This window comes from Aethalodelphis obliquidens, unplaced genomic scaffold (assembly GCF_003676395.1).
Source record: "Aethalodelphis obliquidens isolate GAN/ISIS:26980383/991018 unplaced genomic scaffold, ASM367639v1 scaffold3, whole genome shotgun sequence".
Classification (NCBI taxonomy): Eukaryota; Metazoa; Chordata; class Mammalia; order Artiodactyla; family Delphinidae; genus Aethalodelphis; species Aethalodelphis obliquidens.
This window is the reverse complement of record NW_020837947.1, coordinates 82,789,099-82,815,879: the sequence shown is the minus strand read 5'-3', so window position 1 is coordinate 82,815,879 and position 26,781 is coordinate 82,789,099. Positions and strand designations below refer to the sequence as shown.

General features: G+C 38.4%; 1 protein-coding gene across 2 annotated transcripts in view; it reads left to right on the top strand.

Moving 5' to 3' along the window:
• The window catches only part of ADGRB3 (adhesion G protein-coupled receptor B3), a 798,133-nt gene that overhangs the window by 362,549 nt on the left and 408,803 nt on the right, over positions 1–26,781 (top strand). For both annotated transcript variants that reach the window (XM_027093283.1, XM_027093293.1), the window contains one exon: positions 26,001–26,195. In XM_027093283.1, the coding sequence (XP_026949084.1) occupies positions 26,001–26,195 (195 nt within the window). The remainder of the gene's footprint in view (positions 1–26,000; positions 26,196–26,781) is intronic.

Sequence of the window (26,781 nt, the reverse complement as noted above, 5' to 3'; positions counted from 1 at the left end):
GCAAGTCATTGTCATTTTCGGAGACTGTTGTCATTCATCCTGGCAGTCGAGAGAGCTTCCTGCGTGAACAAACATCGCGGGGTTCAGAACAAAATACAAGCTGGAGCCGCTGGAGAGCCCAACGTTGGCAGGGATGCTGTTCAGTTAAGAGCCTTGAAGTTTTGTTGTGCTTATGTTTTCTTTCCATCTTCTTACAGTTGCTCACAAATAAGCCTGATTCTTAAAAAAAAATCCTAAAGAACATTTTTGCTTGTGGATGGAGAAGTAGCTTGTACAATAAGAACGCTTCTTAGTGAAGTAAACGTATTTGATTATCAGAAAAACAAAAAGCACGTTTTAAAAACATCTGAAAACCAAATGCTGTCTAATATGCTTACTTACCAAATCCGTAATTAAACTGATGATTATTTGGCTACACAGACCCTTATTTCTATTATTGTGTGTATGTACATTCATATATATACATACATGTTATTCTATATATATACATAAATACTGATTACACACAAATACATATGTTTCGTAATATATATTTATGTGCATATCAGTATTTGGTGATATTTGGCTTCATTGAGCCTTATTTCTTTCAAAATTGAAATATTTCAGAATTAAGTAAATATATATATATATATATATATATAAAACCAAGACTTTCTTATGAATTTAATTTTTAATGAATTTTATTTTCCCCTAATTTTAGACATTCGACTCTGTTTACTTAATCTTAATAATATTCATATTTAGTTCTTGTTTATTCATGGTAATTTATATGAGAATAATTGCATGGATTAAGTAAACCATAGGTCAATTTTTACAAATTTGTTAAGAATGAATAATATCAGCTGTTGGCAGAAAATGTTTCCTTCCTAAATTCAGTGTTTTGCACAGTAGTATTTAAATGAGTCTGCATTCTGTGAATGCAGGTCATCTGATAATGGAGAGAAACAGAAACACTCAGTGAAACAGGAGAGATGGTCTCGGACTGTGAGTCGCATAGAAATCACGCAGTCAGTGATTGGACAGCCGATGTGTCCGTGCCCGTGCTGACTTGCAGACAGAAATCAAGTGCGTGATTTTGTAGAATAAGGAGCAGCCTCAGGGCATTCAGCTTCCACAGAGGACCAAGCACTCAGCTGGGCACTGTCACAAATTAACTTCAGTCCCCACCACAACCTGCAAGTGGGCATCCCTGCCCCAGGTTGAAGCTCTGCTGGGGAGCAGTCCAGTTACCTGAGGCAAGGGTGAAATTTGCATCCCAGGTACAACTGTTCAAAAACTTAACCTCCTTTCTGGAGGCCTTACTCCCTGCTGAGCCTTTGATTTGAAATCCTCTGCCCTAGATTCTGGCGCCGGGGGCACCTTCTTCTGGTTGTGTGTCCTTCGGAAAAGTCATGTGATCTCACTCAAGTCTTGGCTTGCTATTTGCAACTGAAATCGGTAGCCTCATCTTAGCACCTCTGGAGGTTTGGAGAAAAAGTAGATGAGATACTGTATGTGAGATGTTTGCAAAGCAAAGGGCTTTGTAACTCTGAGGTATTAATATCTACAGGTAAAGAAAATGGGTTGTGTTAAAAATTATCTCCATAAGAGTAAAATTTTAGAACTCAACAAGTTATTAACTTGAATGCTTCATGTGGAAAAATACAGATAGATATAGATGAATGGATAGATAGGTAGGTAGGCAGGTGGATAATTGAGTGGATGGATGGATGGATGGATGGATAGGATTGATGTCACATGTATTATTTTTTTAATCACGTGAGGTTTTTTAAAATAAATTTGTTTATTTATTTATTTATTTTGTCTGTGTTGGGTCTTCGTTGTTGGGTCTTCATTGCTGCACGCGGGCTTTTCTCTAGTGGCAGTGAGTGGGGGTTACTCTTCATTGAGGTGTGTGGGCTTCTCCTTGCGGTGGCTTCTCTTGTTGTGGAGCACAGGCTTTAGGGCCTGCGGGCTTCATTCGTTGTGGCACGTGGGCTCAGCAGTTGTGGCTCATGGGCTCTAGAGCACAGGCGCAGTAGTTGTGGAGCACGGGCTTAGTTGCTCCGCGGCATGTGGGATCTTCCCGACCAGGGATCGAACCCATGTTCCCTGCATTGGCAGGCGATTCTTAACCACTGTGCCACCAGGGAAGTCCCAGATGTCACATGTATTTTTGCTGATGAATTCTGTTTATATACACATATAGAAATATATACATACTTATACATCCACACATACATGTCTCTAGTACTTGCCTAGGGACCATGATCTTCTCTTTTACAAGTTCAGGGAAGTATAGGACCAATGTATGCCTTAAAGAATGGTCACCTAGTATATTGAGCTCATCATGTGTACTCTGAAAAGTCACTTGGAAGTGGAAATAAAATCCCCTTCCTTGCATGCTTGTACTCTTGTGGCTTCACATACTTTGCCTGAGTAGCAAAACTAGGTAGTGCTTACGATGTAGAATAGTCCTGTCTCCCACAAATTCTTAAATTACCTTGGAGACTCTGCCTCTTCTCTAGTAGAGTTTGTCATTTCACAATTTAATATTCTATTTTCCTTGAGGGATTCCATTTCTTGCCACTCTATATTCATAAAACTCATTAAATGTTAATTGTCACCTACTGCAGATAATTATTTAAAATAAGTAGATCTGTGTTTTCCACATAGATTACAATATATGTACATACCCACATAGATTACAATATTTTATATGCCCATTTTATAAAATATATGAAGACTAAGTTTGAAATGACATTTTATCATCAACAAACATTAGTTGAGTGTGTCCTATGAACTCTCATAAACCAATTGAGATAGACAGAAAGGTGTCATTAATGAGTTTACTATATAAAATCACTAATCTGTCATATTGAACACTTATTGAATTCCTTGAGGACAGAAACCATTTCTTTTAATCTTCATTTCTCTAGTGCCCAACACAATGCTAAGCATATTCTAGATATTCCATAGATGCTTGTGTAAAGAATGACTCTGCCACTTTTCTTATCAGGAGGGGGATGCTGGCAGGTGGAGAGTTCTAAGAAGGTGATGTACCAGATTTAATGTTCGTGAATTTTAACCACATGAAATTAATAAGTATTATCCCTCATGTGCAATTTTCCTAACCCAAAAATATCTAGAAATGTGGAGTGATTTATGACATTACTTCATGAACTTACTTGGCCACTGCAGAAGAATTTCAGTAAGCTAAAATTCATGAAGTCTCTCGGAAACTTTGTAAGATACAAAATTAAACACTATGATCCAACTGCTGTTTATTAAAAAAAAAAGTCACAAACAAATGCACACAGTTTAAAAAAAATGAGGCTAGAGGAATAAAGTGCTTAATTCCTCTGGGATTCTTGGAGATTTCATGTGTTTTTTCCATATGTTAATATTTCATTTCATATTCCGGGATATTTTTTGAATTTTGTACCAAGCAAGGTAGAAATAATTTCGGAACCTATTGAGAAATAGGCACAGAGTTCAGGCACATTAAGAATAGTGTCTCTTTTACTTATAAAAATATTTGGAGAAAATGGGTGAATATTGTGGACCAAGGGGGCCAGTCCCACCCCTCCCCAAATTAAACAAACAGACAGCCTTGTCTCTGGTACACCTGGAAAATCATGGTACCTCTCTCTCTCTCTCTTCCCCCCAACCCTGTCCTCTCTCTCACTCATTCTCTCCCTCTCTCTCTCTCTCTCTTTTTTATTCACATACAAATACATGCCTACACACACACACCCGAAGTGACAGATGACATAGAACTAGAAGAATGGTTGCCCTCTGCAGGTAGACAGTTCTAGAGCAAGGTCACAGATATTCCCCTAGCAGAAGTCCCTCCACATGGAAATGTGAAGAATTGGTATAAATGTGTCCTTTGAGGTCACTGTCCTTTATAACCTCTGTTTCTATTTTTCAAGACGTCATTTAGCAGATGAATAGATACAGAAGTTGGAGCAATGATCTGTCTAGTCATGGAAGGGTTGATTTTGTGGGATGGGATGTCAAGGAGCTTGAATTGTGGTTTAAGAACTTGTTTCTCCAGTTTTCCTCTACTTTTATGAGGGTTAATTAGAGAGAGAGAGAGAACGATAGAGAGAGTTAAGGTGGAAGGTTAGGGTGAGTGAGACGGAGACAGAGACAGAGACAGAGAGAGGCTGGGGTGGAGAATGTACTTGCTGCTTCTTGCAGGGCCCAGCAGGAGGGCAGGTGACACAGGATTGGAGGTACACCAAAGAGTGAGTGAATCACTCAGTTTAGTACACACAATAAGCACTCAACACAGAGTTGTGAGAGTAGAAGAGAGAGTAACAAACCCCTCCTGGAAAAGTCCAGGAAGGAGGCGGTGATCTCTGGTCTGGCAACAGGTCTTTGGACAAGCGTGAGTGGGGAGTTGCCGTGCCCCGCAATGGGAAAGGCTCTCAGCTGCATGGCGTCGGGTTCTCCAGGCAAGAGTCTTCACGTCGCTCAGCTTAGTGGTCTCTTTTTAAGTCATAACAGTTACCCCAGGAAAAGGGGTCTTGACTTTATTCATTCTCCCTCTGTTCCAGTGAAGTACATCGCCCGTCAACATTCTTGTCTAAAGTAACACTCTTAGTTTATCACTCCAAAACACTCATAGTCCTACAGGGGATGTTTCAAAACAACTAGCATGGAAGTTCATACTGGCCACTGTGACTCATTTTGAGCTATTCATCATGTCTTACAGTAGCTTGAATCCTGTAAGTTTCACACTAGTTGAGTAGGAATCATAATACCAAAGAAATCACATCATAGCACATGCTTTATATTAACCCATATTCCCTACCTTCCAGGCGAATTTTGCTGCATTGCAACAAAACTTCTCACACATCCCACTTTGTTGGCCACCACCTAGTTGCACAACTGCCAAACACATTGCCTAAAAGAGGCTAATCCATTTGATGACTGCAGCTTATTTAGAGGAAAGGAAGAAAGCAATGGCCACCATAGTTTTGTTTACACCAAATATATTTTGAGCCAGAAAAGTGGACAAGTCTTACTGTGCTTTTAATGAGCAATTGCAACACAAAGAACCGAGTGCTATGGTCCAGCCAACCAGTGGAACTAGCAGATGATTTTAATTTTTGAATATTCATCACTTAAGTAAAGGTAAGTGAGCCTGAGAGAACAAGAGTTATTTGTTCTGCCAGTTTTTTGCAGTATGATGTCAGTGTTTATTAGGAGAGAGAGAGAACAGTAGAACGTTAGAACACAGCAAGTGATAGGGAAATCGGGAAGAAGAAGCTAGATCAGTAGATTTTTAATCCTGGCTGAATATAATAACCATGTGGGAGTTCTTTAAAAAATACCAATTTGGGAAGTTCACCCACGGCCAGTTAAGTGGAGTTGTTACTAGCCCATAGTGCACATTCAATAAATGTGAACTATTATTGTTATTAATTACAACATTAATTTGTCATTCATATACATGTATTTCTACTTACTTGGCCCTCTCATGAAAGAATGTGGACATCCTCCTTTTAAGTACTCAAGGCACAGCGCATGGCTGCCTTCTTATTTCTGTTGCCAAGTTTCAGGTTTGTCAGAGTCCTCACTCCCAGAGCTCAAATAATTATTGCAGAATCCAACAATGCCAAGGAAACGTTGAAAACATTATTTCCTTTAAAATGGACAGAAGGCTCTTAATTTATTCAAGACCACATGTTAAGGTTTTGGCGTCTGAGTTCAACTTCACAATCCCAAAGTTTTCAACGTGAGGTCCTAAATAAAATGATGAGCTTACTGAGTGTTCGTATAGCTCACATTTATTGAATGCTATCTACCCTGAAGGAGCTGATTGAAAAAAAATTTGGAAGGAAGATGTTAATTAAATCTTGGTATTTTAAGCAATTCATATGTCAAAGTTTACAATGTATTTCAAGGACAAGATAGAGAATATTTTAGACTTTATATTCCATATGGTGTCTGTTCTAAATACTCAACTCTGGTGTTGTAACACAAGAGGAACTATAGGCAATTAGTGAACATGGCTTGGTTCCCATAAAACTTTTACAAAAACAGGCAATGGGCTGAATTTGGCCCACGGGCTGTAGTTCACTAACTCCTGGTCTATAATATACATTTTATTTTAAGTTGGTTTCTTTTTTTTAACATTTCAACTCTATTAGAATTCTCCATCAGAGAATGGACAAATTTTATTTTGTTCTTCTCTTCTCTGTTTTCTTTAACATTTTAACCAGTCATTTAAAATTTCTTTTCAGCAAAATCTAAGATGGATAATCTGTGAAGGGCTTGTTTTGTTTTCTTTCATCAGTCACATCATCTGACATATGTAGTAAATTTTTTAAAATAAATGTGTTTATTTTTGGCTGCGTTGGGTCTTCGTTGCTGTGCGCGGGCTTTCTCTAGTTGCGGTGAGCAGAGGCTACTCTTCGTTGCGCTGTGCAGGCTTCTCATTGAAGTGACTTCTCTTGTTGTGGAGCACAGGCTCTAGGCGTGTGGGCTGCAGTAGTGGTGGCTTGTGGGCTCAGTAGTTGTGGCTCACAGGCTCAGTAGTTGTGGCTCGCAGGCTCAGTAGTTGTGGATCACGGGCTCTAGAGCACAGGCTCATTAGTTGTGGTGCATGGGCTTAGCTGCTCCGCGGCATGTGGGATTTTCCAGGACCAGGGCTTGAACCCATGACTGCTGCATTGGCAGGCGTATTCTTAACCACTGTGCCACCAGGGAAGCCCTAGTAATTTTTAATTAAATCTCAGTCATTGTGTAAAACAAATGTAGGATTTTGGGACAGTGTTGATGCCCACCAAAAAGCATTCCCACTTTTTCAGACATAATGAGGAGCAGGAACTTTAAAGCAGCCAAGGATTCATCTGGGTCAAGATGTTTTGCAGTTTTCATCAGACTACCACATCCCCTTAGTCTCCCTTTTTCCACTGTGTCTTATACACTTTGGATAGAGAGCTCATGTGTGCCCATCCTATCAGCCCTGAGAAACTGTAGAAGATTCAGCTCTGCCCTTTAGAGTGTCCAGGATTTCTGCCCAGGCAGCTTCAAATACATCAAATGTCTTGAGTGGGAGGCATCTGGTTACTTAAAGCTGGACTCCTCCCTCACTAGGCGTTTGTTTCTAAATGCCTACTTACAAGGATGGAGAAAACTGCACTCTGCTTTTTACAAGTGTTTATCCTAACTCTTCAGCTTCCTACACATTACAAAAATCCAGCCAATGTCTCATGGAGAAAAATCCCAGTAAGATATTTAGGGACCCTACAATTTCCATTATAGTTCTTCAGCCCTGAGCAACCAAAGAACATTAGTTTCTCTTTCTACCCTAGAAGTCCTCTGCCTTGGCCACACCTTCCCCTCACTTTTTGCCAAAATTTAGCAAACATTCCTAAGGGGAAAAATAACAGCTGGCTGAAATTGTTTGCCTACCTCAGAAAGGATCTCTTCTTTCTGGAAACTTAGTTCATCTCATCCATAGCTCGCTGAAGCTCTGCGAGCTTGAAGAATATGATTTTCGTAATTTATGTTTTTTTCTAGTTGTAGTGGCAAACACATTGGCCTTACAGGAATTACTACACTTTACTAAACTGATAAATTTTCACTGTATTATAAAATATAAAAAAAAATCTTTAGGCACATATGATAGTGTTTCCCAGGGAGTTTTAAGGGAGTCTATTACAAAGCTGTATAATGAAATACTTCTAAAATTATACTTTATTTCCTCTTTTTTAAAAATGCACAACATATTACTGATTATATCTATAAATCCCAGAAGATTTGTAAGCTTCTCCCTTATTATGGATTATTGTGACTTGGTGAAGAAATGTTAGAATTAGTTTTAGGCATTGAAATCCACTGACTTGAAACTTATTTATGGGATGATTTAACGGAATATACTTGTACAGATAATTATGTTTAGGCTAATGCCGAAGGAAAATATTATAAGGCAAAGTGTACTCTATTATTTAATCATTCATCCATCCATTCAGCTACTCATTAGTTATTCTACAAATATCTGCTGGGCTTTAACTAGGTGCAACACAGTGTAAGGACCCAAGGATGCAACTTGAATATGACACACACAACAAATGCAAAATAAAGTAGGCAGGAAAAGAGACAAAATAATTCCAAACTGTGATATGTTGGAGGAGCTTAACAAAGTGCCAACATAGGGAATAAAGTTTGGGGACTATTTTAAATAAGAAAGTCAGTGAGATATCGAAGAGGAAATGACATTATAAGAGTCACCTGAAAGATGAGATAGATGTAGACATGCAAAGATTGGAGAGAATGAGTTTTTCAGGGCATGAGTGTGCATTCTACTGGGGAGAATAGTATGTGGGAAAACCATGAGGTGTTTAAGGAAGTGAAACTCGATCCAGTGGTCAGAGGTTTTGAGCAAGAAGAGAGTGTCATGAGATGAAGTTGGAGAACTAGGTAGGGAAAAAATTATTCTGTGCCTTAAAGACTTTGCTAAGAGTTTGGATTTTATTCTAAGGGGAATGGGAAGCCATTGACAGTAAGGAGTGATATGATTCAGTATAATGAAAGAGGGTCAGAGAGCCTTTCTATAGGGAATAGGCTGTAGAGGGCAGGATGGGAAGCTGTGGAGCTCACTGCAGAATCCAGAGGAGAGATGATGGAACCCTTTATTAAGGTTGAGCGAGAACATGCAGCTGATGTGATATCATTTTCTGAAATGAGAAGGCAAGACAATGAAGATTAACTTGAGGCAGGTGGCTTAGGGGTTGCCAAAGGTTGCATGGTATAAAAGTGTGACATAAAGAACTTAGAGTAGAACTAGCCAGTGTAGATGTGACTTGTCTCCAGGAAAGTTGAGCTACTTGGATGCAGGTGTAGAGAATGCATTTGGTAGAGCCAAGATATTTTCTGAAGACCAAAAGTAGAAGCAACACCTGGGAGCTTGTTAGAAATATAGAACCTATCCCAGACCTGCACTTTGAAAAGTTACATTTGTGATTCATATACACATTACAATTTAAGAAGTACTGTGGTAGAGTTTATCTAGGGTTGAAGTTTTGTTGAATGGATGCAAAGAATTTAAATTAGTGCTGGCCAGCTCCGTACCATTGAAAGGCATAGTATGTTAAATGATACCTAGTTTCTCTCTCCTAGCAAATGGGAGGATCGTGCTTCTTCACCCCTTGAAGTTCCAGCCAATTGGTTGTGTATGGAAGTGACCTTTCTTATTTCAGGCTTGGAAATGTCCTTGCCAGTGCAAAATCCTTCATCCTCTGTCATCCCAAGCCCCTGAGTGACTAGCATGAACAGAGCTTCCCTGATGACCTGGGTTGCATATGTAAAGTGAGTGGGAAATACATCTTTTGTTTTTAGGTACTGAGATTTGGGAGTTGTTTGTTATCACAGCATAATCTATCCCATTCTGACTGATGCAGTATCTCTAGAACTAGGAAACCAAGTAACAGAAACAGAATTGAAAAAGCCTCAAAGAAGGAGGGTTACTTACTGCTCTGCCTCCCATTGGGCAGGTGCCTGAAAGTTTGGGTCCCGATCTGGAACCACCATACTACTTTGAGCTCATGCATACGCTCTAGTGCTGTCCTCTGGGCCAGAATATTGATAATCGTTCTAGATCTTTTTGGTGTTCAGAAAAGAAATTCCACCTACCTATGGCCTATGCTCGGGAATTGTACTTTTAAATTTTGACTAGAAATTAAAGCTATTCCTAGGTTTTTTGTGGGGAGGTACATTTACTGTGCTCTCATTCTTACTTTGGAAATTTCCAGGTTTTACAAGGAAATATGCACAGTGTATACCTGGCTCAGTTTTCTTCATGACTCAGTTTATTCTCATAACAATACCTTGCAATCCTCAAATTCATGGCATCCTCTCTCTCACTTCAGGAATTCCTGGGGCAAGAAATTATGATACTCAATGCACCTATGGCCAAATGCTCTTCATCCTGGGTTCTGGGCAATAATATATAATTTATGCAGCGGAATATTTAACTAAATCTCCCTATCACATTGTCTCTAGAGAAGAATTGTCTTTTCATTTTTGAAGTCCTAGTCCTAAGATGAATGTATGTTTTTTTAAATATCAAATATAGGGAAAATTGAGAAGTATTCATGTACTAGAACAAAAGATATACTTTCTTTTTCATACAGAATGATCTCTGTCTTTCCTGGAGACACCAGATAAACCTGTAAATAATTTAAAACCATCATTTAGTGAGTGACTTTTGCCTTAGAAAATGATAGTTATTAACTGAAGCAAAAGATGTATATTTAGATCATTGCTTTATGAAAAGAAGTTTCTTGTATAATTATCTTTTAATTGAAGCCACTTAGAGCTGTGGGAGCCTTTAATATACCTTACAGATGGATTGTAGGAGTTGAAGCTGAAAATAATATATGAATATATGATGTTTAAAGTGTGTCATTTGTACAGAGTGACTACAATGAACCATTTTTTAGGATTCACAATAGAGACAACTATGGCTGGCAGTGGGAGGCATAAAGTGAAAAAAATAAGGTTATTTCAGAAACACACCTACTCTTTAAACCATGACCCTAACCACATCTCTCTATATAAAGAGCAAGGAGGCTTAATCCAGAAGTATAAAAAGCAACTATTTTTAGACTTTTTTTTTTTTTTTTTGCCTTTCACTGTTGATCTTGTCAACAGTATTAAATGTGAATGACACAGAAACTATTAAAGCTTGTCCTTTGGAGAAAAAATGCTCACAGAGTACAGCAATGTGAGCAGGTATAATCACTGACAATTATAATTTTATAGGAAATATTAAAATTATAAATCTTTCTGAACTACTTCAGTAACTAAAATAAGAGAATTAAAAAAATAAAGCCCAAGGGAAACAGAAACCTTCATGTATCCATGGGGGCATTTCTCTCCACTTGAGTAAAACTACCTACACAATCTTTTATTGGTAAATGGCTTTAGGAACATTTCTGCATTGCATTCAAAAATACTGACCACTACTCAAATAATTGACAGCATCTCAACAGCCTGGAAAGTTGCTCTTCAAGTCTCTTGATTTTTGTATTCTTTCTACATATGAAAAAGATTCAGTGTCTCTTTAAAACAAACATGATTGAGGATGACTTCTAAATATTGAAACATTTTGATAGTTTCTAACAACAGTGCTGTATAAAACCTAGTTAAGTGTGTGGTGTTAAGAGCATGGACCCTGGAATCCAACTGCCTGAGCTCAAATCTTGGTACAATTTAGGAGCTAGGCAATCCTGGGGAACTCATGTCACCACACTGTGTCTCTACATCTTCATCTGTTAAATGTGGATAATTACGGTGCCTCCAATGGTCGTTTTAAAATCAGATGAGATAATTCAGGTAAAACATAGTCCCATGCTTGCCATAAAATAGGCATTTAATAAATGCTATATTTTGTTGTAATTGTCATTATTTTTTAAAAGGTAGAAATTCTGTAACTATAACTGTAGAAGTTTAAAATTTCTGAAATAATTTACCGATGTATATTAATTGGATATCATTTAAAAGGCAGTTCTGTCAGAAAATGTAAATGTTCTCTAATTATTACATACTTCTTTGTTTTGCATAATTGTGGACAGCTATGTTTTTACCTTGTTGACTTTTAAGGATTATAGTTACAGAAGGAAAAAGAAAATTCTTCTGTGGTTTCAGTTTAATTTAACAAGCATTTGAGAAGATACCTCTGTGTGTCAGACAATGTGCTGGAAATTACAGGGTAAACAAATTGAAAAAAGAAACTACAGGCCCTTTAGGAGTTTATGGTCTAATAGAATGGATAAGATAAGAACACAAACACTATAATAATATAAGATAGAGCAAGATTTCTTATATGAGGTTTGAAAGTAGAGATCGTATAATGATTGCAGTTATCTGAAAAGAATTCAGGAAGGAGAAAAGAAAACAATTTAACAAAGTGTTCTGGGGCAAGCATTTAAAGTTATAGAAGTGCATAAGTCAGGGAGTAAGAGCAGCATCCATGGGCTTTCTTTGGGAAATGGTTAGTAGTTCATTCTGGTTGGTATTAGGGAACTGCAGCAGGAGAGGAACAGTGGGATGGACCAAGCTAGTACTTCACAGATCATACTGAGGTTCTGCATAAACTACAGCAAGAATATATTTTCAAATAGTATGTTATAGCTGAGCTCAAAAGAAAGACAGAGAAATACTTACATACCAGAAATGAGGGGGAAAAAGTGAAAGCCTGAGTGATAGGGGAAAGCTGATGCTTCAGCAGCCTGGGAGAGTTTCAGATTATATGTGAGTCCTAGGTACTGGAGGCTGAGATTCTAAAGCTGTCTTGGGTTTACTGACAAGAGCCCTTTTCCACACAAGTCATGATACTATACCTAGCTCCCTGCAACAAGCTGGCACTATCTTGATTGCTCTGGTTTCATGGGCAAGGAAAACTCTGTAGGTCTAGGATATGTCTAAGAAATTTAAATGTATACAAGGTTTGGGGAAGAAGAGGAAAGAAATGACCTTTCAGAAACCGAAACTCTTAGCTGAACCATAAACAGAAGGAATTAACATGGAAATTAATGTAAAATTATCCAGTATTATTGAACTGCCTGTGGCCCTCACCCTCAGAGAAGCACACTCAAAGCTAGTCTTTAAGAACTCTTTCACAAAACAACAACATGTGGGTCCCAAATGATAAAAACACCTTAATGAATATGAGTTGGCAATAATAACAAATATCATGAGGGAGAATTATCAAATGCAAGAATCAAGAAATTAGCAATGCAAGCAGTAGAAATATTAGAACATATGAAAGAAATTATAACATATTTGTTTAAAATAATTTGAGCAATAAAAGAAAGAACAGAAAGCACAGTTCAGAAATGAAAGACTGTGAAAAAGATGAACTAGAACTTCTATAAGTGGAAAATATTGTCATTGAAATTAATGAACAGAATAAAGAGACAATTAGGCACAATTGAAGAAAGAATTAGTGATCAGAAGTTAGGTTTGGAAAAAGATCACTCAGAAGCCAGAATAGATAAAGAAATGAAAATCATAAAGGAGAACTTAGAAAATGAAGAGTAAAAAGAGAAAATTTAGTATACAGTTTATAGAAATGTATATAATATAATGGAAATGTATTCCAGAAAGAGACTACATAGAGACTGCAGGAGAAGCAACATTCTATGAGTTAATGCTTAAGAATTTTCCACAGTGAAGACAGGTAATATATTCAGATTAAAAAGAATCATGAATAAATAAATGAAAATCCACATAAATGTAATCCTCATTGTACTAAAAACACAAAGAAAAACACTAAAGCTACCACAAAGAAAAGACTGGTAATTTACAGAATATCAGCTGTCTACTTTGCAACAATAGAGGCACTAAGTCATATTATGAAAATGCAAAGGGAAAAATAAACATTCCCATGAAAAAGATTAATTGAAAGTGAGCATAACTTTAAAAAAATTAAGTCAAAGATTGAAGGAGTTACCATTCACAGAACCTTACTAAAACAACTCCTAAAAGGTTAGAAGAAAGGAAACTATGCTCAGAAAAAAGAAGAGAATGTAAGAAGCAATGGTTGAAAAGCAATAGTGAATAAATATATTGGATTAAAATTATTACCACTGGCTGAGCTGAGGTGTTGGCACAGCCATTTCTCACTAGACACTCTGATCTGAAGTGCAGGGTGTGAGGCCTCTGCATGAAGCACTCTGTGAAGAAGTGAAACTAAATGAAGCACAAAGGAAAAGAAAAAAAAAAAAAAGCTGAAAACCCTCTGAAAAAAATGTCTCTGCACCTCTAGCTCTTGCAGAGGTTGGCATCATCAGTGGAGTCTACTATTGCAGGGGGACCTTCAAGACGGAAGAGGAGTAAGATGTGGAGATCACCTTCCTCCCCATAAATACATCAAAAATACATCTACATGTGGAACAACTCCTACAGAACACATACTGAAGGCTGGCAGAAGACCTCAGACTTCTCAAAAGGTGAGAAAATCCCCACGTACCTGGCCATGTCACTGACAGGGTCTTGTTGCTCTGGCCTGGTGTCAGGCCTGAGCTTCTGAGGTGGGAGAGCTGAGTTCAGGACATTGGATCATGAGAGACCTCCCAGCCTCTCATAATATCAATCGGTGAAAGCTCTCCCAGAGATCTCCGTCTCAACGCTAAGATCCAGCTCCACCCAATGGCTAGCAAGCTACAGTGCTGGACACCCTATGCCGAACAACTAGAAAGACAGGAACACAAACCCACCCATTAGCAGAGAGGCTGCCTAAAATCATACTAAGTTCACAGACACCACAAAACACACCGCCAGACACGACACTGCCCACAATAAAGACAAGATCCAGCCTCATCCACCAAAACACAGGCATGAGTCCCGTCCACCAGGAAGCCTACACAAGCCACTGAACCAACCTTACCCACTGGGGGCAGACAACAAAAACAATGGAAACTACGAACCAGCAGCCTGCAAAAACGAGACCCCAATCACAGTAAGTTAAACAAAATGAGAAGACAGAAAAATATACAGCAGATGAAGGAGCAAGATAAAAACCCACTAGACCAAACAAATGAAGAGGAAATAGGCAGTCTACCTGAAAAACAATTCACAGTAATGATTGTAAACATGATCCAAAATCTTGGAAATAGAATGGAGAAAATACAAGAAACATTTAACAAGGACCTAGAAGAACTAAAGGGCAGTAACACAATAATAGTAGGGAACTTTAACAGCCCAATTACACCAAAGGACAGATCATCAAAACAGAAAATAAATAAGGAAACACAAGCTTTAAATGACACAATAGACCAGATACATTTAACTGATATTTATAGAACATTCGACCCGAAAGTGGGAGAATACACTTTCTTCTCAAGTGCTCATGGAACATTCTCCAGTAGAGATCATATCTTGGGTCACAAATCAAGCCTTGGTAAGTTTAAAAAAAATGAAATTCTATCAAGTATCTTTTCCAACCACAACATTATGAGACTAGATATCAATTACAGTAAAAATACTGTAAAAAGTACAAAGACATGGAGGCTAAACAATACACTACTAAATAACCAAGAGTTCACTGAAGAAATCAAAGAGGAAATTTAAAAAAATACCAAGAAATAAATGAAAATGAAAACACGATGACCCAAAACCTATGAGATGCAGCGAAAACAGTTTTAAGAGGGAAGTTTATAGCCATATAATCCTATCTCAAGAAACAAGAAAAATCTCAAATGAACAACCTAACCTTACACCTAAAGCAATTAGAGAAAGAAGAACAAAAAAAACGTCACGTTAGCAGCAGGAAACAAATCATAAAGATCAGATCAGAAATAAATGAAAAAGAAATGAAGGAAATGATTGCAAAGATCAATGCAACTAAAAGCTGGTTCTTTGAGAAGATAAACAAAACTGATAAGCCATTAGCCAGACTCATCAAGAAAAAAAGGGAGAAGACTCAAATCAATAGAATTAGAAATGAAAAAGGTAACAACTGACAGTGCAGATATACAAAGGATCATGAGAGATTACTACAAGCAACTATATACCAATAAAATGGACACCTGGGAAGAAATGGACAAATTCTTAGAAAAGCACAACCTTCCAAGACTGAACCAGGAAGAAATAGAAAATATAAACAGACCAATCACAAGCACTGAAATTGAAACTGTGATTAAAAATCTTCCAACAAACAGAAGCCCAGGACCAGATGGCTTCACAGGTGAATTCTATCAAACATTTAGAGAAGAGCTAACACCTATCCTTCTCAAACTCTTCCAAAATATAGCAGAGGGAGGAACACTCCCAAACTCATTCTACGAGTCCACCATCACCCTGATACCAAAACCTGACAAAGATGTCACAAAAAAAGAAAACTACAGGCCAATATCACTGACAAACACAGATGCAAAAATCCTCAACAAAATACTGCCAAACAGAATCCAACAGCACATGAAAAGGATCATACACCATGATCAGTGGGGTTTATCCCAGGAATGCAAGGATTCTTCAATTTACCCAAATCAACCAATGTGTTAAACCATATTAACAAATTGAAGGATAAAAACCATATGATCGGCTTCCCTGGTGACGCAGTGGTTGAGAGTCCACCTGCCGATACAGAGGACATGGGTTCGTGCCCTGGTCTGGGAAGATCCCACATGCCATGGAGCGGCTGGGTCCATGAGCCATGGCCACTGAGCCTGCACATCTGGAGCCTGTGCTCCGCAATGGGAGAGGCCACAACAGTGAGAGGCCCGTGTACCGCAAACAAAACAAAACAAAACAAAACAAAAAACCACATGATCATCTCAATAGATGCAGAAAAAGCTTTTGACAGAATTCAGCACCCAATTATGATAAAAACTCTCCAGAAAGTGAACGTAGAGAGAACCTACCTCAACATAATAAAGGCCATATCTAACAACCCCACAGCCAACGTCATTCTCAATGGTGAAAAACTGAAACAATTTCCTCTAACATCAGGAACAAGAAAAGGTTGCCCACTCTCTTCAATATTATTCAACATAGTTTTGGAAGTTTTAGCCAAAGCAATCAGAGAAGGAAAAGAAATAACAGGAAGCCAAATCAGAAAAGAAGAAGTAAAGTTGTCACTTTTTGCAGATGACACGATACTATACATACAGAATCCTAAAGATGCTACCAGAAAACTACTATAGATAATCAATGAATTTTGTAAAGTAGCAGGATACAAAATTAACGCACTGAAATCTCTTGCATTCCTGTACACTAAAGATGAAAAATCTGAAAGAGAAATTAAGGAAACACTCCCATTTACCACTGCACAAAAAATGTAAAATACCTAGGAATAAACCTACGTAAGGAGACAAAAGACCTGTATGCAGAAAACTATCAGACACTGATGAAAGAAATTTAAAATGGTACAAACAGATGGAGAGATATACCATGTTCTTGGCTACAGATTCAATGCAATCCCTTTCAAACTACCAATGGCATTTTTCATGGAAGCAGAACAAAAAATTTCACAATTTGTATGGAAACACAAAAGATCCCGAATACCCAAAGCAATCTTGAGAAAGAAAAATGGAGCTGGAGGAATCAGGCTCCCTGACTTCAGACTATATTAAAAAGCTACAGTAATCAAAACAGTATGGTACTGGCACAGAAACAGAAATATAGATAAATGGAACAGGTTAGAAAGCCCAGAGATAAACCCACATACATATGGTCACCTTATCTTCGATAAAGGAGGCAAGAATATACATTAGAGAAAAGACAGCCTCTTCAATAAGTGGTGCTGGGAAAACTGGACAGCTACATGTAAAAGAATGAAATTAGAACACTTCCTAACACCATACACAAAAATAAACACAAAATGGATTGAAGACCTAAATGTAAGCCTAGACACTATAAAACTCTTAGAGGAAAACATAGGCAGAACACTCTATGACATAAATCACAAGGTCCTTTTTGACCCACCTCATAGAGAAATGTAAATAAAAACAAACAAATGAGACCTAATGAAACTTAAAAGCTTTTGCACAGCAGAGGAAACCATAAACAGAACGAAAAGACAACCCTCAGAATGGGAGAAAATATTTGCAAGAGAAGCAATTGACAAAGGCTTAATCTCCCAAATACACAAGCAGCTCATGCAGCTCAATATCAACAAAAAAGCAATAACCCAATCTAAAAATGGGCAGAAGACTTAAACAGACATTTTTCCAAAGAAGATATGCAGATTTCCAACAGACACATGAAAGGGTGCTCAGCATCAATAATCATTAGAGAAATGCAAACCAAAACTACAATGAGGTATCACCTCACACCTGTCAGAATGGCCATCATCAAAAAATCTACAAACAATAAATGCTGGAGAGGGAGTGGCGAAAAGGGAACCCTCTTGCACTGTTGGTGGGAATGTAAATTGATACAGCCACTGTGGAGAACAGTATGGAGGTTTCTTAAAAAACTAAAACTAGACCTACGATATGACCCAGCAATCCCACTACTGGGCATAGACCCTGAGAAAACCATAATTCAAATAGAGACATATACTACAATATTCATTACAGCAATATTTACAATAGCCAGGACAAGACATGGAAGCAACCTAAGTGTCCATCGACAGATGAATAGATAAAGAAGATGTGGCACATATATACAATGGACTATTACTCAACCATGAAAAGAAATGAAATTGAACTATTTGTAGTGAGGTGGATGGACCTAGAATCTGTCATATAGAGTGAAGTAAGTCAGAAAGAGAAAAACAAATACCATATGCTAACACATATATATGGAATTTAAAAAAAAAAGTTCTGATGAACCTAGAGGCAGGAGAGGAATAAAGACACAGACATAGAGAATGGACTTGAGGACAACGGTAAGGGGAAGGGTAAGCTGGGATAAAGAGGGAAAGTAGCTTTGACGTATATACACTACCACATATAAAATAGAAAGCTAGTGGGAAGTAGCTGCCTAGCACAGGGAGATCAGCTTGGTGCTTTATGACCACATAGAGGGGCTGGATAAGGAGGGTGGGAGGGAGCCACAAGAGGGAGGAGATATGGAGATATATGTATACGTATAGCTGATTCACTTTGTTATACAGCAGAAACTAACACAATTGTAAAGCAATTATACTCCAAAAAAGATGTTAAAAAATTATTACCATTTATTGTAGTTTATTTCTAATCTCATAGTGCTGTGGTCAGAAAAGATGGTTGATATGATTTCAATTTTCTTAAATTTACCAAGGCTAGCTTTGTGGCACAGGATGTGGTCAATCCTGGAGAATGTTCCATGTGCACTTGAGAAGAATGTGTATTCTTCTGCTTTTGGATTGAGTGCTCTATAAATTTCAGTTAAGTCCATCTGGTCTAATGTGTCATTTGAAGCTTGCATTTCCTTACTGATTTTCTGTCTGGATGGTCTGTCCATTCCTGAAAGTGGGGTGTTAAAGTTCCCCACTCCTATTGTGTTACTTTCGGTTTCTCCCCTTATGGCTCTTAGTATTTGCCTTATATATTGTGATCCTCCTATGTTGGGTGCATATATGTTTACAATTGTTATATCTTCTTTTTGATTTGATCCCTTGGTTGTTATGTATTGTCCTTCTTTGACTCTTATAGCAGTCTTTATTTTTAAGTCCATTTTGCCTGATATGAGTATTGCTACTCCAGTTTCTTTTGATTTCCATTTGCATGGAATACCTTCTTCCATCCAATCACTTTCAGTCTGTATGTATTCCTAGGTCTGAGGTGAGTCTCTTGTAGACAGCATATATACAGGCATTGTTTTCATATCCATTCAGCCAGTCTTTGTCTTTTCGTTAGCACATTTAATCCATTTACATTTAAGGTAATTATTGATATGTGTGTTCCTATTGCCATTTTCTTAATTGTTTTGGGTTTGTTTTTGTAGGTCTTTTTTCTTTCCTTCCTCTCTTTTGTTCTCTCCTCTTGTGGTTTGATGACCATCTTTAGTGTTGTCTTTGGGTTGCTTTTTCTTTTTTGTGTGTGTATCTACTGTAGTTTTGGGGTTTGCTGTTACCTTGAGGTTTTGATATAGCAGTCTATATATGTACAGGGCTGTTTTAGGTTGCTAGTCTCTTTCCCATCTAGAGGAGTTCCTTTAGCATTTGTTGCAAAGCTGTTCTAGTGGTGCTGAATTCTCTTAGCTTTTGCTTGTCCGTAATGCTTTTGATTTCTCTGTCAAATCTGAATGAGAGCCTGCTGGGTAGAGTGTTCTTGGGTGTAGGTTATTCCCTTTCATCACTTTAAATATATCATGCCACTCCCTTCTGGCTTGCAGAGTTTCTGCTGAGAAATCAGCTGTTAACCTTTTGGGATTTCCATTGTATGTTATTTGTCATTTTTCCCTTGTTGATTTTAATATTTTTTTTCTTTGTCTTTAATTTTTGTCAGTTTAATTACAATGTGTCTCAGCATGTTTCTCCTTGGGTTTATCCTAACTGGGACTCTCTGTGCTTCCTGGACTTGGGTGGCTATTTCCTTTCCCATGTTAGGGAAGTTTTGGACTATAATCTCTTGAAATATTTTCTTGGGTCCTTTCTCTCTCTCTTCTCCTTCTGGGACTCCTATAATGTGATTGTTGGTGCATTTAATGTTGTCCCAAAGGTCTCTTAGGCTGTCTTCATTTATTTTCATTCTTTTTTCATTATTCTGTTTTGTGGCAGTGTTTTCAACCATTCTGTCTTCCAGGGACTTATCCATTCTTCTGCCTCAGCTATTCTGCTATTGACTCCTTCTAGTGTATTTTTCATTTCAGTTATTGTATTTTTCATCTATGTTTGTTCTTTAATTCTTCTAGGTCTTTGTTAAACATTTCTTGCATCTTCTCGATCTTTGCCTCCATTCTTTTTCCAAAATCCTTGATAATCTTCACTATCATTATTCTGAATTCTTTTTCTGGAAGATTGCCTATCTCCACTTCATTTAGTTGTTTTTCTGTGGTTTTACTTGATTCCTTCATCTGGGACATAATCCTCTGCCTTTTCATTTTTTCTCTTTCTGTGACTGTGGTTTTCATTCCACAGGCTGCAGGATTGTAGTTCTTCTTGCTTCTGCTCTCTTCCCTCTGGTGGATGAGGCTATCTAAGAGGCTTGTGCAAGCTTCCTGGTGGGAGGGACTGCTGGTGGGTAGAGATGGGTATTGTTCTGGTGGGCAGAGCTCAGTAAAACTTTAATCTACTTGTCTGTTGAAAGGTGGGGCTGTGTTCCCTCCGTGTTTGTTGTTTGGCCTGAGGTGACCAAGCACTGGAAACTATAGGCTCTTTGGTGGGGCTCAGGGCTCACGCCATTGAGTCCTTCCCAGAACTTTTGCTGCCAGTGTCCTTATCCCCACAGTGAGCCACAGCCACCCTCTGCCTCTGCAAGAGACCCCCCAACAGTAGCAGGTAGGTCTGGTTCAGTCTCCTGTGGGGTCCCTACTCCCTCCCCTGGGTCCTGGTACACACAAGACTTTGTGTGTGCTCTCCAAAGTGGAGTCTCTGTTTCCCCAGTCCTTTCGAAGTCCTGCAATCAAGTCCCACTGGCCTTCAAAGTCCAATTCTCTGGGATTCCTCCTCCCATCGCTAGACCCACAGGTTAGGAAGCCTGACATGGGGCTCAGAACCTTCACTCCACTGGGTGGACTTCTGTAGTATAATTGTTCTCCAGTTTGTGAGTTGCCCAACCAGTGGTTATAGGGTTTAATTTTATTGTGATTGTGCCCCTGCTACTGTCTTATTGCAGCTTCTCCTTTGTCTTTGGATGTGGGGTATCTTTTTTTTAGATTTCCAGTGTCTTCCTGTCGATGATGGTTCAGCAGTTAGTTGTGATTCTGGTGCTCTTGTAAGAAGGAGTGAGCGCACCTCCTTCTACTCTGCCATCTTGAACCAATCTCCTATTACCAGTTTGAAAAATCAAAAATAATAATAGTAAAGACTACTGTGAGGAATTCAGAAGCAAAGTGATTGAATTATTAAGTAGCCATAAAGATGGAAATGTAGGACTGAAATAATCACTAACAGAATAGAAATAATGGGAGAATAGGGTTGGGTGGATAAAATGAAATAGAGAACAGATTGGAATTGTTGGTTAAGATTATATTTGTTTGGCCTCATAAGTCAAACAATGGAGGGTATATTTGATTTAATATGAAAAAGGATGGATTTTGTGATGGACTTTTTTTTTTTTTTTAGCAGAGAAGTGATATGTCCAGACATGTGAAAGGTAGGATAGTTTAGCTTGGGGAAAGACTCAGTAAAACCAGTTAGGAGACTATGTAAAAGAGTGTGATGATAGTTATTGAAGACCTGTTCCAGGCTCCATCTTGCCCAGAGGTAAAAAGGATAGATATGAGAAACATTACATAGCTAGTATTTAGAAGAACTAGAAATTGAAGATGAAAAATAAGGAGCGGAAACAGTCACTGTGTCTACTTTTAATCTCTATCTTTGCAGTAACCCATCATAGCAACATTCTAATGATATTTGCTGTTTTTTACAGACAAATCAAATGATTCTAGGAAAGATCTGTCCAGTGTTCCTAAGTAGTAAATATTAGAACTACATTTAAATCCAGGTTTTATGGCTCCAACAGTTCTTTAAACATAATATACTAGTAAGATTTCCAGAGAGAATGCTTAGTAGGTAATTATTGAGTTTAATTTGCAACATAAAGAGTTGTGGGTTTCAAATCAGATTTCATACCTCTGCTTTTGATTTTGAAGAGAAACAATGAAGACTAGTTGAAAGGAAATAGCAACATGAGGTGTTGTTATTTAAATAGGATACCCAACTTCAGGCCATATTTTTGAGAGAGGGAAAGATTGAAGAAGAATGAAGATTGAAGAACAGGTGGGATTCAAAATCATAGAGGTTAATCATAGGGTTAAGTCATGGAGATGAAAATTAAGGATGCAAATAAAGGAACAGTGTGAAAATAGAGAAAGGTGAGGTGAGCAAACCCAATCTGAACTCTATTTCTTCATGATCCAGAACAGTCCAGCAGATAAACATGGATTTGTTATTCTAGAAAAGGGTAGCGAAAGGGTAGGCGCAAGGTAAGGACTCTTCTGATATGGAAGGAAGACCAAGAGACTGGAATTGTTTTCCACCTAAATATGTTCTGGGTCTGCCTTATCTGAACACCCTTTATATCCTTCATAAATGCTACCAGTAGCCTATGCTAGTGTGTACAAACATTACAAGGTATTGTTATGCCTTGGCTGGGTGCCTTCCACTGACAATGCCAGGAAGGATGCTAATTAGTGCCAATTGTGGGAGCTGGTGTTGTGGTCTGGGCACATCTGTCTCCAAAGATCAGGACTGAGAACAGTTCATTCCAGCTGTCAGATGGCAGTGATGTTATTAATTTACTACTAACTGGGCCACATTTGGTGCTGACCCAGACTTGAAAGACTGCCTTTCCTAGCTCTGATTAGCTGAGCCATCCAAAGCCTTCTGTGTTATTTTTACTGCAAACAGAAAACATGTCTGACTGTTGTATTCCTCAAGGTTCAAGTCAATGCTGTGATGCTTTTGTTTGTGGGGAAGGATGAATTTTGTCTACCTGAGTTAGACCCTCACAGACATAGGTAGGTGTTGCCAAAATAACAGATAGGGAGCTGAGTTGAGTAGTCAGATGAAGTTTACCTTGGCGACCGTTGCTGCACCACATCCCTAGTGGAGAACCGTCTCAGTGCTCCTTGGTCTTGAGCATCTCAGCTGTGGTTTGCATTGCCAGCACCAAACTGAACACTGAATTCTATGACATTTTTTAATGTAGACCTTATTAATTTCATTTCTCTTCAACATTTCAAACTCTACCTGCTGAAGCAGACACTTTTGAGCCCAGGAGCTGCACTGTCTCTGTAGGTCAGGTAGTTGATTTATCTCATGCTGTTTGATACCAGTGTTTTCTATGGACTATGTTGATGAACAGTTTAGGATGACTTCCAAATGTGCCTAACTTGATCCCATGACCTCACATGAGCTTAGAAGGACTCATTCAATCATTTGTTCATTAATTCTTTTGTCCAAAATATTGAGTAAGTCTTCTAGGTACTGGAATGTAACAGTAAATAAAATACACAAAATCTCTTCTTTCACAAGTTCTAATGGGGGAAGCAGAAAAACAAATAAGCCAAAAGATAGATGCACAGTGGTAGGTAAGGTTGAGCACTAAGAGGAAAGGTGAGATATTTTTTAAAAAGGTGAGATACATAAATTAATAACTAAATAAATAGAAGGGTAAGATCATTGAGAATGACAAAGATACCATTTTAGATAGGAAGTAAGATAAGACCTCTCTGAGGAAATAACAAAAAGCATGTGGATCTCTGTGGGAAGACTGTTCCAGGCAAAAGGAAAAGCACATGCAAAGGCCCTGAGACAGGCCTGTACGAAATGTTGTTGAGGAAGATCAAAGAGACCAGAGTGACCAGAGCACAGTGAATTGAGGGAAAGGGTTAGCAGTCTCCAGGGACCAGATCATGTAGGACACACAGACCATGATGAAGCAGGGAGCTCTCCCGTGCACAGTAGCTGTGCTGACTATGGTAGGCTTGTGTGAGTTCATTTGAATTTTTTTAAATGATTTTTAAAACTTTTAACCATATAGGCATATTTTTCAAGGCTTAGAAGATACATGAAAAACTGAGTCTCTGATGGCTTCAATTACACAAATAATAAGTTGGATAGTTTAAATAAAAACCTAGGCAGCTCTGGCTCCAAAGCCCATTCCATCGTATTTTGTCATAAAGCTCTAGTTAGAATATCGTAACTGAATTCACTCTACCAAACTTTTACAGTGCTGTGTTCTAAGGTTGTGAAGAAGGCAGGGAACCTACCCTCAAGGTTCAGAAAGCCCACCCCCAGAAGACATATAAGCAAATGATTATATTTAATTCAGTGTGATAGAGTGGTTGATGTATACAAGAATTAAGAGACAGCACAGACAAGGAGTTGATTGACTCTGTTTGGATATTTAGAAAAAGCAGAACTATTTGAGTGGTGTATAAACATGAGACAGTATAAGGGAGGAGGTTAGCATATCCAGTGCAAAAATAGGATGTGATGGCACACATGACCTGAACAGGAAATTGCAAAGAGTTATCACTAATTTAAAGGCAGGACTGAAGGTCAACCTGGTAGCACACATCATCGTGGTGCACTAGCTGGCTTCTACTGGAGGTCAGCATCCTTTCTGATTGGCCAACACAGTGTCTGCATCTTGATTAAGATGGGCATTGGACCACAGAGATAAGCAAGGACTAGATCACTGATGTCTCACCCATCCTCTGGCTTTAGTCAGGGGGTGATGCCTGCCACTGAGGGGAGACAGGAGAGAAATGAAATAAGAAAATGGCAAGAAACAAACTCCCTATATATGTTATGTTCTTTTAACATAACACGATGGGAACAGAGAATGTCTCTGAAGATTTTTATTTTCCCAAAATATTTTTAGACAGAGCTTTAGAGACTAGAGAAAAGTTAAATATCTGAAGTGTCAAGATAGCACTTTTTAAAATCCATTTTAAAGAAAATTCCTGACTTTAGGATTCGCTCAGATTGATTACCATACTTCAAAGGATTAGTTGGCACTTTCCTTAATGGGAAATTGATGATTATAGTTATTACACTGGAACCTTTCTAGTCCAGTCTTTCTCTGGTGTGTTAGTTCTTAGTTATTTCATGATCCTTTGATAAGTCGTCATTATCATAAATTTAACAATGCGATGACAAAGACTAACCTTCTAGTAAACAAGTAAACGTATAACAGATCTCTGCTGTCACTTTACCATCTCTTTCCTTAACATTCTTCCACATGATAAGTTGCTTTTCTTTCCTTGGGCTGGAGGATAAGCAAATATGAAAACTGACAGCATGTTTCCCTGACCATCAAACTAATTTAAGCTTGCATCTCAATAGTTCATTCTGCTGCTGAAAACCTAGCTGAGAGATTTTTGTTGTTGTTTATTTTTTTTAAAATAAAGCCAAAATAATCTAGCTTTCAGTCATTTCTGTCATAGTAGTCCTTTAAAGTTTATCTAAATGTCTTTCTTAAGCTAAATGTCCTCGTGAAAACTCTTTTTTATTTTTGCTGCTGTATAAAGATGTCTTTATTTTAAGAGGTAAGGCAAAAATTATTAACCTCAGCTTGGATATTTTGAAGTGTTTATAATCTCCCATCTCTGCTCACACCTCACTGAACAATCTCCCCTGTTTACCACGTGCAAAATTATTTTTTAATTTTTATTTCAATTAAAAACGTAAATTAACACATGCTTTTTGCGAAGTATTAAATTGTTTTCTGAAAACTAGAAAAGGCAAGTCCGTCAAGTCAGCCAAAGTGCGGACAGTGATGCGGAGGTCTATCCATGTGAGTTTGGGGTACACACAGCTTAGTTTTGAAATCCTCTCAGGTCTTTCAGTGCTATTGGAACATTGTCCCTGCAGTTTTAAATACATTCGTTTGATGAAGATATGTGGAGAAACAGTAATGAAGATTCTGATGTTTTTTCCACTCTTTTGACCATCACAGATCAAAGAACACCTTGCGAAAGGGCAGAGAATGCTGGCAGGCGATGGGATGTCCGAGGTCACCAAGACACTGCTGGATTTAACTCAGAGGAAAAACTTCTATGCAGGTGATCTTCTGATGTCCGTGGAAATCCTCAGGAATGTGACAGACACGTTTAAAAGGGCAAGTTACATCCCTGCATCTGATGGCGTCCAGGTAAGGGAGGTGATTCCATGAAGGAAAAGCAAGTGAGCTTGGGATCAGTTGTGGTCCTGGGAAGCCAGTGCAGCCACCATGGGGGCTTCCTGGCCTGGAGGGGAGGGTGCTCACTCCTGCTGGGGAAGGCATCCAGGCTGTGCTCAGCTGAGCTCTGGAAGTGACCTCAGATCCTTAGTCATTCTATATACCTCGGTGTCCTCAACCGTAAAATGCACGTAATGCACCTCCAGGAGATAGTGAGTGAGAATGTGTGTGAAGTGATTTGAGTCCTCAGCAGAAAGGCACTATAGCAAATTCCAGGTTGTAGCGTGGGTATTTTATTCCCACATTTAATATCACCATCTTGCCACAGGAAACTATTAAAAGTACATTAAGCATAATGAAGGCACATTAACTATAGCATGCAGAGAAGACACAGTTTAAGTTTTGTTTGGGGTTTTGCTATTAGAAGGGGGAAAGCCATGTTTAATTCTGTGGAACCATTGTCTGAAAATATCAGGCGAGTAGAGAATTGTTCTGGGTAGGAAAATAAGGAATTCAGGAACTCCTCACAGCATATTTTTCTTGTCATGGAAGACTTCTA